We start from the raw sequence: 14,965 nt of genomic DNA, 5'->3' as shown, positions 1-14,965 counted from the left end.
AAAATTTTGTTTTAACTGACAGGCCGATATCGTCCGGCGGTTAGTGGTCGGCTTTAGGGATATAGGTGTATAAATTTATTTTTGACAAGTCTTCCATGATTTCCTTCCCGTTTAATTTGAATTACCTACATTTCTTCACATAACAAGTAACCGTCAAAAACATTATTGCCGACTTTACTTTCTCTCCTTTGCATGTCTATCAAGTACTTCTCGAGACCTTTCAAATGAGCCTAAACTCAATGTGTTTATGTTTTTCCATCGAAGAGTTCCTTTGGCTATAAACCTTCCGACTGCGTCATCAGATCATCGGAAATATGGAAGTATGCGAAATTTCAGCTCAATCAGACACCCGGAAGGTTACAACTATTACAATATTTGAAGCACCATATAGTTACAATGAAATATAGGTAGGTACATACGCAGTGCAGCTAAAGAAAAGTGTAATAAAGTGTAAGTGTAATAATAATAAGCTTCCCCCAAATTATGATATACCTAATTGGTTACTGATATACTCATTACTAAGCCATTTTGGCGTGTTGCCCACAGTAGGTAAGTACACACCGCCTGCATCGCCACGCCTAATGACCACGTTGTCATCGCAGTAATGATGAGCTCATTACATCCACGTCGCACGCAACATACGTCATTGACTTTTGTAAACCTTATCTCCATGCACTAAGGTTTATTTAATATTCATGTTCACTCGACGGTACAAACAAGAGGTCATGACGAGAAACGCGTCACGGATGCCTTAATGTACCGATTTCACAATTTCCAAACGCAATGTTAACTTTCTTACTTCTAACCCTCAACGCTCCATCTCCTTGAAGAGTTTCTATATATATGGAGCATTTACTGCAGAAACAATTTAGAAATCCCCTTTGATAAATCATTAATCTAACTTAGAAATTAGAACTGTCATTACGCGTACAACTTACTCCACTGACTCTATCAGGAGGTCTTGGCAATTGAAGTGATATACAAGTTGTAACAAAAATAGTGCGGATCCATTTAAGGGCATCGTCAAAAAAAATTCGTCTTATTTTTCCTAATCCGAACACGATACCGAATATCCCCGGAAATGGATCCCCACTATTTTTGTTACATCCTGTATTTTTACGCCGATCAGCATGGATGATGGAGGCTCACACTGTAGACTCCTTCGGGGCTTTGGCTTTTGCTTGCATTTAACATTACCTACGTAACAAGTCCATCAAGTATAAGATGGACATGGTAACTCATTAATTCATTATTCTCATTATCTTAGTCATAATAAAAGGTTGATAATTAAGACAATAATAATCAACTCAAATCATAGTCCACCTACATTACAATATGGAATTCGTGTTAGGAATGCATGGTCTACACCGACTTGACTGGTCAGCTTACCTGCTGGAGGAACAGTCGTAAGGTCGACATTAGATGGATTGAACACTCCTCCCGTAGTGTTACAGCGACGCCCCGGCGACACGGTGGGAGAAGCCGGCAACTCCCGCACTGTATACCGCACTATAGACCCGGCCAATCTCAAGCTGGCCTCATAGTCCCCTGCAGCAGGACTGAGTTCGAAGGTGGCCCACGTGGGAGACCAGGGCGCAGGCTGCCGGAGGGATATTGTGCCCTTCACGCCCGCCATGTTTATCAGTACCCTGTATACAAGCACACGCATACAAATTAGTAAAATTCTACACCCTATCTATAGAGATCGTGTGTGAACTGTAAGAGCAATCGTAGAAGCCCCCTAATTTATTGCCGTAGTGTTCATATCAAGTTTCAGTTTTCTACTTAGACCTCATGGCGCACAGTCCCTTTCTCGGTCATCGATCGTCGTCGGCATCAGTAGAAACGTACTTAGCGGTCTGCGGCGGCATCAACCTCAGCTTGGCACAGGCCAGGAAGCTATCTTCATGCTGATGGTCGTACACGACCACGTAGAGGCTCCGTCGTGTCGCGTCCATGTCGGCACGCAGCGCGCGCAGGACATCGTGCTTGTATGTCGCACGCGCAGATACCCGTCCGTCGCGCGCGACGTGCGCCAAGCCCATGCGCACGTCTAGGTCGCCCACGCTGATCCCATCGCCACCTGCAATCAGTGTGGGATTCGTTAGATATTGATTAATTTTTAATTGACGGCGTACGCTAAGTACCTATAATATATGGTCAGGTTCAATTTAGCCTTATACAAAATGTAAGGCTGCACGGCGTACAGCATAGGGCCTGAAACGAAGACGAGCTTTACCAAAATCACAGCTAACAAAATAAACAAGAAATTACCGTGGCAAAAATCTACCGCACTGACTTCCAAAAAGCTGATCCAAATATCCGCATACTTTTTATGTATACCCGAAATACGAAAGTAATTTGTTTAGAAATACCCAATTCCTGTTATGCGTGCTTGTAAAAATTCAGGGTTCCCGTCAATTCCTTAAGAATTTTCATAAGAATTAAAAACGCACCCGTAGCCGGGTCGAACACGGCCTGGAGCACGTCGCAGCTGTCGTCGTGGCTCCTCGACGTGTCGAAGATGTCGGTGACGAACAGCTTCCACTTGTGCTGCGTGTAGTCCTCGGAGCCGCGGACTGCCCGCATGTGGTACAGGTCTGTTGTCACGTCCGCGTCTGGTTCGGAAGCGTCTCGTGGTATCAGCCATCTGGAAACGAAAGCTTCAACATAATACTTAAAGTTCAGCATAGTTGTCATTGTCAACAGTATCAAAGACATATCATATATAAAAAAAGAGAAAATTAACTTATCAGGGTCAATTACGCTTCTTTCAAGTGTGTGAAGGATGTAAATTATTGTTGTGGACTGGACTGGACTGTAGTTCTGTCCTTGAATTAAAAGGACCCTTTGGCTACACGAGACCTACGCGTTCATCTGTCTAAAGGGAACAGTGCCACGAAAACAGAAGCTACAAGTTACTTAAAACAACCATCATCCGCCGTTTTCGGCGACTGTTTTTGGTATCATCTTGGGTCGTCCCATTCGTTTTTCGTCAAGTTCTTAAATTAGTGTTATTCTGCTTTCGTCACTCATTCTACATTGAAAGCCACCGACGATTGTGACGAATGTAAAATGAGTGATGAAAGCAGAATAGGACTAATTTAAGAACTTGACGAAAAACGAATGGGACGACCCAAGATACCCTGTTTTTCTACCGCTGAGAGCGTCGCTGGTGCGCTCTCAGGTGACTGATGTACCTAGCCAATCTTTGCAGCAAATGTGCAGCCACACTCGCTGTCACAGTCAGCACCCCTCCTATGTACGTAATTATATGTGATGGCCACAGGTGGTCCAGCCTATAACTCGTCACGCTGAGCGTCGAGCTCTGTGCGTCGCTTCTTCTGGCTTCAAATTCACGCAGCTGCGTGTGCACAATATATATGCCTCCACTGTGGACGGTCAGCAGCATATAGTGTCTTCCGTCCCATGTTGTTGGCTCTATAAGGTATCGTCTAGGGTCGTCCTATTCGTTTTTTGCCACGTTCTTAAATTAGTCCTATTCTGCTTTCGTCACCCATTCTATATTCGTCAAGTTCATCGGTGGTCTTTTTCATATTTGGTTATATTTGGTTGTTTGCCTTTTTCTTATTTCGGCTTATTCCGGTATTCGTCATCATCTTCTTTGGGCATGTTCGATGTTAGTCAATTTCTTTTTTAAGTCTCATTCGTTATTCGTCCTATCGTCTTTGGACTTATTCTAATTTCGTATTTTTCTTATTTAGGCTCTTTTGAAATTTGGACACATTCTCCATTTGTCCCGTTAAATATTCGTCCCGTTGGATATTCGTTCCATTCACTATTTGTCTCGTTTTTTGTTTTGATTCCATAAACAATAATCCTTATACTTAAAATATTAATTAAATGTATCCTAAACAATACACATGTAGAGGGGAATAGTCCAAAACGGGGACACGGGGCTTACTCCGTCGTGCCGTGCCTGGTCTTAAACCAGGGCACAGTAGTATGGCTACTTAGATAGTTTCAGACTGATTAAAGCGTTGGTAACTGCTATCAACCTTCTTCAGGGTGACTTCTATGACACTCACGGGAGGGAAGGGATGATGAAATTGATAACCACACTGGGAAAAAGACAATCAACAAATATGGCCAAAGATGACAAAGACTACCAGCGAAAGTGACGAATGAAGAATATGACAGAATACAGAGTAAGATAAATTAAGAACTTGTGAATAACCGAATGGGACCAACAACGAACGTGTCGATGAAAAAATAACGAATAATGAATGAGACTGAAAACGAGATAGACTAACATCGAACATGCCCAAACAAGATAATGACGAATACCGGAATGGGTCAGAATAAGAGAAAGGCAAACATCAAATATGACCAAAGATGATAAAGCCCACCGACGAACGTGACGAATGTAGAATGGGTGACGAAAGCAGAATACGACTAATTTAAGAACGTGGCAAAAAACGAATGGGACGACCTTAGACGATATGAGCTCTCTTCATATGCTTCAACACATCTTTGAACCGCAGAAACAATAAGGGGCTACTAATAGGTTCTACATACCTGAAAGTGACAGTGCCAGCCACGGGCGAGCTGAAGTGCGCCTCCGCATAGGACTCGGCCTCCTCGTCCACGTCGAGTATGGAGGCGCACATGACCCGGCCCTCGGCGGACTCCAGCCGGAGACTCCGCCCCCACAGGCCGGTTGGGCCGGTTAGGGGGACTTTGGTTTCGAACTCGGCATTGTCCTATAATGAAAATAATAGTTATATATTTGTTTTACAAGGGGGCAAAGTTGTTGTTTAACCGCTCGTGCTAATATTGATACCCGAGCAAGCGAAAGATTCCAAAATTGAACCACGAGCGTAGCGAGTGGTTCGAAAAATGGAATCTTGAGCGTTGCGAGGGTTTCAAAGCACGAGAGTTAAACAAAATTTGCCCCCGAGTGAAACACAACATTTTTCACCACACCAACCCGAAGCAAATATTAAATGTAAAATATCAAACAAAATCAAACCAAATCAAATCCAAATTAATATTATTAAATATTTATCATCCAAAACCACCATTTAAAAGTAAATTCTACCAGCAAACATAAGAAAACAACTCAAAATTTGCAATTGATTACTTTGCCTCACATGTGAATAAAATAACTTTGCTATCAGTTTTTGAAGTGCAAAGTAAGGCTTTCCGAGCTGGTGTGATGAAAAGTTTATTATTCTACAAAACACCTTGACTGAATACAAATATAATACTCGTATAATCTAAAATGACTAGGCTAATATATTAGGTTAGGTGAAAGAGATGAACAAACTACTGGGCTATGGGATAAAAAAAACCGGGCGATGGAGTCGTCACATCCAGGTACGCCTTATTTTGTTATTAATTTTCTATTACGAGTTATCACTTATCAGTAAGTTCATGCAGCACGACTCCCAGCCTAAAACACTATGCGTCCATCGTCACATCTCAATGTCAACCGGGAATTTATGAACCACCCAGCGCAGGGCCATATTCCTGGATTAGAGAAAGTGGATATTAGACAAGTTACCTTGCCAGGAACTAGCAGGTAGCCCAGCTCATCAGTTAGATCATGTAGCACGGCGCCCAATCTCGAGCACCTCGCGTCCGTCACATCGCGATGGTCGACCGGGAAGGTGTGAACAGCCCAGCGGAGGGCATGCTCGGGGTGCTCCAAGGTGGGTGTGAGGGCTGTCCTGACGGCCACGATGCCCTCGGCCTTGCGGGAGAACTCCACCTCGCCGTGGAGGCCATGTTGAGATATGAGCGCGCGCAGAACCAGCCCTGAACACGCATCTGTAAACACCAAGTCACAGATTATATAATAGTTCTACCAAGTTTCAAGCCGTCGGTATATTCATATTGTACATACTGCGGGCCTACCGGGAACACCGAAGTTTCTTTAGGTACTTTATCTTTCTTTTTATCGCATTGAACATTTTGAGACAAAGAGACGCAGATATAACGACATTTCAATTTTCGATATAGCGGTAGGTTCTCGATCTGTCTGTTATTTAGTCTTTGATTGAAACAACTGAGTTAGAATTTATTTGCCTACGTATCAATATGCATAGGTAAATAAATTGGCCAATCATTAACATATAACTAAGGGGCTAAACGGTCAAGTTTATAAAAAAAGTTCAATTAATAAAAGAAGATGAAAAGATTTTAAAGTTTTAAAGAAAAACTAACAAAAATGTTAAAAAAAATTTTTGGTCGTAAATTTTTTTACTCCTAAAATCGGCCCCTTTTGCTATACCCCAAGTACCCCAACCAATACCTTTAAGACATTATTATTAGCCTAATGTAAATGTATGCCCATAAAAAATTTTGAAATTATGTTTATCTAAATAAAGAATTATTTTTGTACTAGCTGCTGCCCGCGACTTCGTCCGCGTGGACTTTTATCTTGAACATTTTACATCTTGAGAACCTATAATTTTCATCGATGCAAACTTTTAACATAATGTTAATGCCCTTTTACCAAGTTCGAAGTTCCTAGCTTGAAAGCTTGAAAAAAAATGTTTGATATTCATACAAACTTTCAACTCCTTTTGCACCACGTTAGGGGATGAATCTTCAAAAACGCAGATATGAGTTTTCTTGTATTTTAATTTAATACCTTTTTGCAAAGTTTCAAGTTCCTAGCTTAAAATAAAATTTGCGCCCCAAGACGAACTTTCATCCCCTTTTTAACCCCTTTAGAGGTTGAATTTCCAAAAACGTTGCTATTACTTTTTTTGTAATCAGCTAATACGCCTTTCTAAGAAGTTTCAAAGCATTTGTGATGGATTCAAACTTTCAACCCCTTTTTATCCCTGTTAGGGGATGAATATTACAAAACGCTGAAATCACTTTTCCTGTCTTTTAATAATATCTCTAAATACAAAGATTCAAGTCCCGCACTCGAAAAAATGTTTGATATCCATACAAACTTTCAACCCCTTTTTCACCACCTTAGGGGATGAATTTTAAAAAACGCTGAAATTAGTTTTCTTGTATTTTAATTTAATACCTTTTTGCAAAGTTTCAAGTTCCTAGCTTAAAATAAAATTTGCACCCCAAGACGAACTTTCATCCCCTTTTTAACCCCCTTAGGGGTTGAATTTCCAAAAACGTTGCAATTACTTTTTTTTCTAATCAGCTATTATGCCTTTCTAAGAAGTTTCGAAGCATTTGTAATGGATTCGAACTTTCAACCCCTTTTTAACCCTGTTAGGGGATGAATTTTACAAAACGCTGAAATTACTTTTCCTGTCTTTTAATAATATCCCCAAATACAAAGATTCAAGTCCCGCGTTCGAAAAAAAATTTGATATCCATACAAACTTTCAACCCCTTTTTCACCACCTTAGAGGATGAATTTTCAAAAACGCTGTAATTAGTTTTCTTGTATTTTATTAATATATCTTTTTATGAAGTTTCAAATTCCTAGCTTAAAATAAAACTTGAACCCCATACAAACTTTCATCCCCTTTTTAACCCCCTTAGGGGTTGAATTTCTCAAAATCGCTTCTTATCTCTTGTACACTTTATAAATGTAATCTAGTGGGCAAATTTCAACTTACTATTTTTTGTAGTTTCGGCTCTGCGTTGATGAATCAGTCAGTCAGTCAGGACACTTGCATTTATATATATAGATTTAAAAAATGACATATAAAGAAAGGTAAGTCACAACCGGATATAGAGTCTGTGCGGAAAGAGAAGAGTTGTGGAATGTATGGGGCCCCATACATTCCACAACTCTTCTCTTTCCGCACAGACTCTAAAAAGTTTTTGCTATACACTTTTAAAGTAGGTAGGTATATTTACTTACCTAAGTACAACAAACTATAATACCAGATTTCTCTACATAAAGCTATTTGTGGCAAAACACACAATAATTAGGTAGGTACCCTATGAGTGCAATTAAAGTAACAACTCGAAAGAAATCGAACAATATTGCTCAACAAACTCGGCAAAAGTGAAAACTCTAGACAGTTTAGACTTAGACTACTCACCTGAGAATAATAACACTAAGTAACCTAACAACACCTTTGGTACCGCATGACTAACTCCGTTCATCTTCAATCTCACTGTTTACATGTTATCACTAAATTAAAGTTTCCCTACAGTAACTTGCGTACGCGCATTGTTCTCGGTATGACTGGCCCCGACAAGTGAAAGGCGCGACTGGACAGTCAAGTTCAACTTAGCTGAGACGGGGATAGTGGGAGATGAGACGGGTATAGCTGTGACGTCATTGTGTTAATTGTTGAGACATGTTACGCGTGCGGAAATGCAGAAAACGTCATCGACCTAGCAGAAGCGGCGCGGCGTGAGCGGTGGCCTAGTGGTCCGGCTTCCAAACAGGAGGACGTGGGTTTGTAATTAAACAACAACGTGTCAGAGCCAGACCCATTTAAAGCCAGGATTCGTTAGTTATCCCAATCGAATTGAATAGTCAGATGGTGGCCGTCGCTGTCGTAAAAACCTTTGCCAAGAGCGCTCCATGGGTTTGGTAAGGATGCGACCGGGTTAGCAAAGCTATTAGAAAGGGGGGAGAGTCGTCAACCTTACCCTACTGCAGCTTGCACAACGAAACGTTAAAAAATACACGCTCTCCTGTGGGCAATAGTTAACAGCTTGTGGGCATGTAGGTAATGATTTTATTTTATTTTTCTTGTTTTATTGAGAAAATCATACTTATCTAAATAAAAGAAGTAGGCACCTTTTCATATGCATAAGGGTTAAATAAGAAAATGTATCTGTATAGCCCTTAACTTTCGTGTATGTCTACAGAGATGTGGACACACACGGTTTTTACCATTTTAGAAGTTTAAACTCCCAAACTTAACATTCCGTTTATTGTGGTAGATTAAGGGCTAAAAAAATTGTGAAAGAAACATTGCAGAGCCATGATAGCTAATAATTCAATTAGGATATTGCAAAAACAAAAATAAGATAAAGGTAGGTACAGTCGACGTCAAAGACATGTTTACATTTGTCGCCTTATTACAAAGGAGGAAGGTGCAAAAGTGTAAACATATCTTTTCACCACACCAGCTCGGAAAGGGTTACTTTTCACTTCGAAAACTGATAGCAAAGTTGCATTTTATTCACATGTGAGACAAAGTAATCAAATGCAAATTTTGAGTTAGTTTCTTATGTTTGCTGGTAGAATTGACTTTTAAATGATGATTTTGGATGACAAATATTTAATAACATTCATTTGGATTTGATTTTGTTTGATATTTTACATTTAAAATTTGCTTCGGTTGGTGTGGTGAAAAAATTTGTGTTTCACTCGGGGGCAAATTTTGTTTAACCCTCGTGCTTTGAAACCCTCGCAACGCTCAAGATTCCATTTATCGAACCACGAATCTTTCGCTTGCTGGGTATCAATATTATTAGCACGAGCGGTTAAACAACAACTTTGCCCCCTTGTAAAACAAATAACTATTGACGTCGACTGTACCTATTATCTATGCAGTAATTGTGGTAGCGTCCTAGCGTCTCACTAATCAATTTGGCGAGTCAAATAGAGCAGCTTTCCATGAAATACCTGGTATACCTACAAAAGTTTGGCTCACGTTACTCTCACTCAATATATCTCAATCACCTATTATTACATTTAGTAGGTAGGTACTCCCACAAACGTCACCTCAACGTCACTACACCGTCACTTCCGGCTCGTCGTGACTATTCAGAGTGAGCAAACCACCCGATGGTGAGGCATTTGCCCCAGTTCTAAAATATTCCACTGTAGTGTCTATTTTAGGACGGCGCTAACTGCGTCCGAACCGAATAAATTACTTTTAAAGTAAATGTTGAATATTATGTACTTATTAGAGGTGTGCGCCGATGGCAAAATCATCGGCGGCGGCGTCCGATGATTTTTTGACCGGCGGCGGCGGCGTGATCGGCGTGAAATCGGCGTGGCATAATTTTTGATACTGCATGAGAACGTGGCTCTTACGTGGCTCTACATTAAAGCCTTCTGAGTATTTACTAGGCTATCCAAAGCATATTATGTGTGTTTTCTAAATTATTGCCGAAAATTATATCCCGGCATGTCACTTGGCAACCATTTATTACCAATACCTACCTAATGGTTACCAACGGTATGTTTAAATATTAAATTAAAAAGGATACTTTAAAACGCATCATTTTATTTTAGTATTTTTACTTACTTTTAAGCGAAATACAAATAAAACACAAAAAAATCTTTAAGTTGCCTTAAATCTATATTGACTTTTCCCAGCCGCTGTCGCCTCACTTAGGATTTGTTACGATATAATGATGAATACTTTACATTTGTCTGAACTGAAGTTTAACAGAAAACTATGTAAGACTAAAGATATCGTCGTTTTCGAAAGTAAACTTATCTGGCCGGTTGATTCGCTCAACATCAGAATGTCTTTGGAGTGTCCCGTTTTATAGAATATTAAGGTCTACTTTGTTTTCTTTACTCCTAGCTTAGTGAAGATATTTGGTGATTTAAGTTCCTATAAGTAGGTATCGTTGTTTAGGTATAGCTTATTACGAAGCTTTAACCTGACTTTTATAATTTTGATTGAAATATATATTACTAAGTAAAAGAAGCTGATAATCACCATAAAATGACTAAGAATTGATCGTGTGTATTTTTAAATGAAATTGTACATTATGTGATAAATAAATCAAATCATATCTATCATATGATGACATTGATGTCTTGTTGATGACCCTCATGCGTGTCACCAGAATCATACGAGAAATCATAAAATACGCAATTACAGCTTGCTGGAGATTCTAAGAAGAAAATAGCATGTTTATGTCCTAGGATATGAACCTGCTATTTTCTTGACTTTAGTTCACTGATTAAATTGACAATAAAGATACTATTGATGTAAAACAAAATGCGTTCTACAAAAAAGCTGTGCGATGAAATATCAAATAATAACATGAGATCCAGAAACAAGATCTTGTTTAAATTAACGCTAAATCGTTATCACAGCTAACACCGCAACACCGCCATTTTGTTACGGGTCGACAAGGGTAATACTAAGAATAAAGGTCACAAATCTACAATTATGTTTATTTATTACGAAAACTAATCCTACTTAATCAACTAATATTATTCTAAGTGTTGGACGCCAGGTGAGTTTCCGTCTGGTGATCGACGAGGTACTCAGCCGAACCGCTGCCTAAGTAAATGCTAGCTCAGTCGTGTGATTTTACTTTTCGTAGCCGTACACCAAAAGGGCATGACCATACGCTATAACAAAATACAATTCACATTATTTCTCGCTACTAGAAAGAATAATTAACAATAACGACTAATTAAATAAACCTAGGATTTCCTTATAACTAAAACTTACCCTTTTGGTGTAATTTAGACGGCACTCACAAAACAAACAAAATAAATATACTTTCACTTCCACTGGTGGGATATTTCCTGATTCATATTCCAAATTATTTCTATAATGAATTTACAATCGCCAATCACTGCACCAGAGGAGGAAGAATGTCTACCTGACTCGCCGTTGCAAGTACAAGTCATGCTAATATGCTTCACTGGCAAATAATAAGCGAAAAAGCATAAGGATCTTTAAATTATACCTCTGACACTATCTACTCACTACGCAACATGGAATAAGACACGATAGGTATCAAAATTTCCCACGCCGATTATACGCCGGTCAAATATATCGGCGGCGGCGGCGTGGAAAAATCGTCGGCGGCGGCGGCGCGGCGGCGCGGCGCACATGTCTAGTACTTATGTCTTATGGAAAACGATTGATAGGATAATTCGGAGCCGGTAACCGCTACCAATGTATAAAAACCAATGTATATATAAATATGTAATATGACTAATGAATGAATGAATGAATGAATGAATAATATTTATTTCAGGACTAGTCCCATATTATGTTAGTAACAAGTTTTGTACATACTTAAATTTAGTGTTAGTGCAAAACAACATAAATAAAATTTATAATTTATAATCTATAATTTATAATCTACCTACGTGGAGCGCGATACATGGAGCTGTGTCCATCTCCGCATCAGCGCGGAATCCCAGCGGTCCGCGAACGCGCTCAGGATCCCGTTGGTGCTGCAGCGAACTCGGGCTAGCAGGGAGGCGCACCGCTTGCGCATTATGGCAGCAAAATCGTCGGTCCGCGCCTCCGCAAACATGCCCGACGCACTACAGTGCCGCGTAATATGTTGTTCGGTCCGTGTCCGACTCTGAACTATATTGTTCGTGTTAGGCGTGAACAACGCCTCACTGTTCTTAGTTTGTCTAGATCGAAATCTCAAAATCGGCTCATTTACTCAAAGGTTAGCCGAAAGAGTTACTTTTACCGGGATAAGTTTGCCTCCATGCCTCAAATTTGTAAACTTTCGTGTAGTATTCTACTACTCATTACTTTTGCAAAAAATGTCTAGATACAGACGATATGTACTTATTGTATTTTCATTCCTAAAGAGAAAGATTCATGGTCCTTTTACGCTTTTTTTACTAAAAGTTAAGGTAAAATAAGACTTTTGAAAGCAGTCCCGAAAGTACCGAAAATACCGGGAAATCCCGGTTCCATTTTTGCCTAGTACCGAAAATCCCGGTTCTTTAACAGTACCGGTTCTGCAATCCCTAATGTTATTACGCCGGGGGTTAACCAACCGCAATTTATGTGAGTATTTATTATGTACCTATCAGTGGCGGCGCATCAAACATATTCATAGGCAACCCGGGGCTAATTTGGCTTACATATTTCCTTTACAACTCTGCTCAAATATCCAAAAACAGGTAAGCCGGTGGGAATCGGCTTTTATGGACGCGCCGCCACTGGTACCTATATATATATAGGTATCGCTTAAGTTCGTTTTTTTATTTTAGCATTAGAAAGAACTTGCAAGAAGGTAAGCGATCTTGACATATCTTTTAATTGAAAAACGCTTTTTATAATTCAAAAACTATTACTTAAGTATGAAAGCAGAAGAATATAAATGATCGTATTAGATTCATAATTGTTACATATTTGCCGTAACTTATTTTTAAAATGTGTTTTTCAATTAAAAGACACATCAAGATTGTTTACCTAATTTCTAATGCTAAAAAAAAACGAACTATAGTACTCAAAGTGCATGCTTTGCTTATTTTGAAGTTGCCAATCGTGCCCGTGCCGTGGACATAACGAGGAAAAAGCTAAGATGATGGATGTGTATAGTGAAACAAAAATGTTGTAATGTGTGGGCGCCGCCCTATCTATTCCCAGCCGAGCGCCTGACGCACATTATAACTTTGCTTACTCCCTTCGTCTGCTTAGCGTTCTACTCTTAGTAAAACCAATATAATGAATTATGAGGATATATTATTAGTTGAGCCCCTTTTCAGATTTGAACATTTTAGGCAAATATCTCCGTCGCGCTGATGGGGACGGCTACTAAAATTAGTGCGATAAGGACAATACAACTGCAGCTTACGTGAAAAATAATGCGTAAAGATCTCAGAAATTGAGGTTTCGTTCTCGACATTTTCATCCTCCAAAACTGAACCGATCGTAATGCAATTTTGGGAACGGAATGAAAAACAACTTACTTATCTGTGTCTGACCGTTTTTATTTTTGCGTTTATTGTTGCCGATTTTGTACGCTATAGGCGTCTATATAAGGCGCATTTATTTTGCAGTTTTCAGCGCTATTTGAAGTAACCTAGTTCTTATAAAAACAAAAATATAAAAAAAGCAAAACGTAAAGACACAGATACTGGTAATATTGAACTCATATAATAAAAATATCATCTAGGGCCAAAATTCATGAGAAGTAAATGTCGAGAACGTTTGTATATGGAAAAATGACCACTAATGTATCTTCTTAACGAGTTGTAAAACTATCCGTCGCCGGGGGATCATTGTAACAGTGGTCGGACAGATGTGAAGATTCGCCTGCGTTCAGTAAACGGTTGGAATATATTCAATACTGAGTCACACATTGTAATCCACACCGCCCGCCCCTAGCTGTCACGGAATCTTCCAAGTTTACGTGTCAAATCTATCAAGTCACGGGCAAACAAGCATACTGCCGCCTGACGCTAAGCGGTTACCGTAGCTTATGGGCGCTTGCAACTCAAGTGGTGTAACATACGTTGCCGACCATTTAAAACCCTGTAAAGGCAAGCCTGTTTTGTAGAACCCCATATTTACTGTTACATATATATATATAGTAGGTACCTACTTATATGTAAAAATTCATACGTATTTCCAGATACATTGTTGGTGAAATAGGGCCGGGCCGGCCAGGCTTACCTAATCTGAGATCAAAGATATGGTAACGTAACGTTTGACCTGCAGTTTCAAATAACTATATAAGTAGCACAAATCTTTAAATAAGGTATTATTCATATAGGTCATGAGGAGGGATGAATGCCATATAGGCAAAAGAATGTTAAGCATGAATGTTGATGGACGAAGAGCGTATGGTAGACCCAAAAAACGATGGATGGATTGTGTGAAAGAGGATATGAGAAAGAAAGGAGTGAGTGCTGAGGACACGAAAGACAGAGGACAATGGAAGAGAAAAACATGTTGTGCCGACCCCACATGACGTGGGATAAGGGCAGGGGAAAGAAGAAGAAGAGTGTAGGTCATACAAATATGAAACAATAGAAACAACAGCCCCCTATATCTTAAAATTAAATACTTTAGTAACCTCCAAATCTTAGAAACAATAGATGTGACGTACATAATCAATCATAATCGAATCGTAAATTGTATTGACCCTGGAACGCTTCCAGCTGCATCAACACGCTGCTACTCTGGTTCACGAAGGTCGAGACTCCTTGCTCGTTCAATCACATCTCTAACTTCAAAATCTGGTCTAGAAATTAAATAGCAAGACGCATAGTCTATCCGTTCCTACCACCCTACATTTATCTCTATTGACCTGAAAAGAACTTTAGTTTCGTGTTGATAACAATAAGGTCTAGCCTGGCAGTGGGCAACTA

General features: G+C 39.6%; 2 protein-coding genes across 3 annotated transcripts in view; both read right to left on the bottom strand.

Moving 5' to 3' along the window:
* Nucleotides 1–8,151, bottom strand: part of LOC134675251 (uncharacterized) — a 41,655-nt gene extending 33,504 nt beyond the window's left edge. The window contains exons 1-6 of the mRNA XM_063533469.1: nucleotides 7,998–8,151; nucleotides 5,528–5,793; nucleotides 4,540–4,724; nucleotides 2,457–2,650; nucleotides 1,852–2,083; nucleotides 1,390–1,649 (exon numbers count right to left, since the gene is read on the bottom strand). Coding sequence (XP_063389539.1) covers nucleotides 1,390–1,649; nucleotides 1,852–2,083; nucleotides 2,457–2,650; nucleotides 4,540–4,724; nucleotides 5,528–5,793; nucleotides 7,998–8,061 — 1,201 coding nt within the window. The 5' untranslated portion in view covers nucleotides 8,062–8,151. The remainder of the gene's footprint in view (nucleotides 1–1,389; nucleotides 1,650–1,851; nucleotides 2,084–2,456; nucleotides 2,651–4,539; nucleotides 4,725–5,527; nucleotides 5,794–7,997) is intronic.
* The window catches only part of LOC134675239 (nucleoplasmin-like protein), a 201,149-nt gene that overhangs the window by 105,336 nt on the left and 80,848 nt on the right, over nucleotides 1–14,965 (bottom strand). The gene's annotated exons all lie outside the window — the stretch shown is intronic.

This window comes from Cydia fagiglandana, chromosome 21 (assembly GCF_963556715.1).
Source record: "Cydia fagiglandana chromosome 21, ilCydFagi1.1, whole genome shotgun sequence".
Lineage (NCBI taxonomy): Eukaryota > Metazoa > Arthropoda > Insecta > Lepidoptera > Tortricidae > Cydia > Cydia fagiglandana.
The sequence above is the reverse complement of the archived record's forward strand: the minus strand, read 5'-3'. Positions and strand labels throughout refer to the sequence as shown.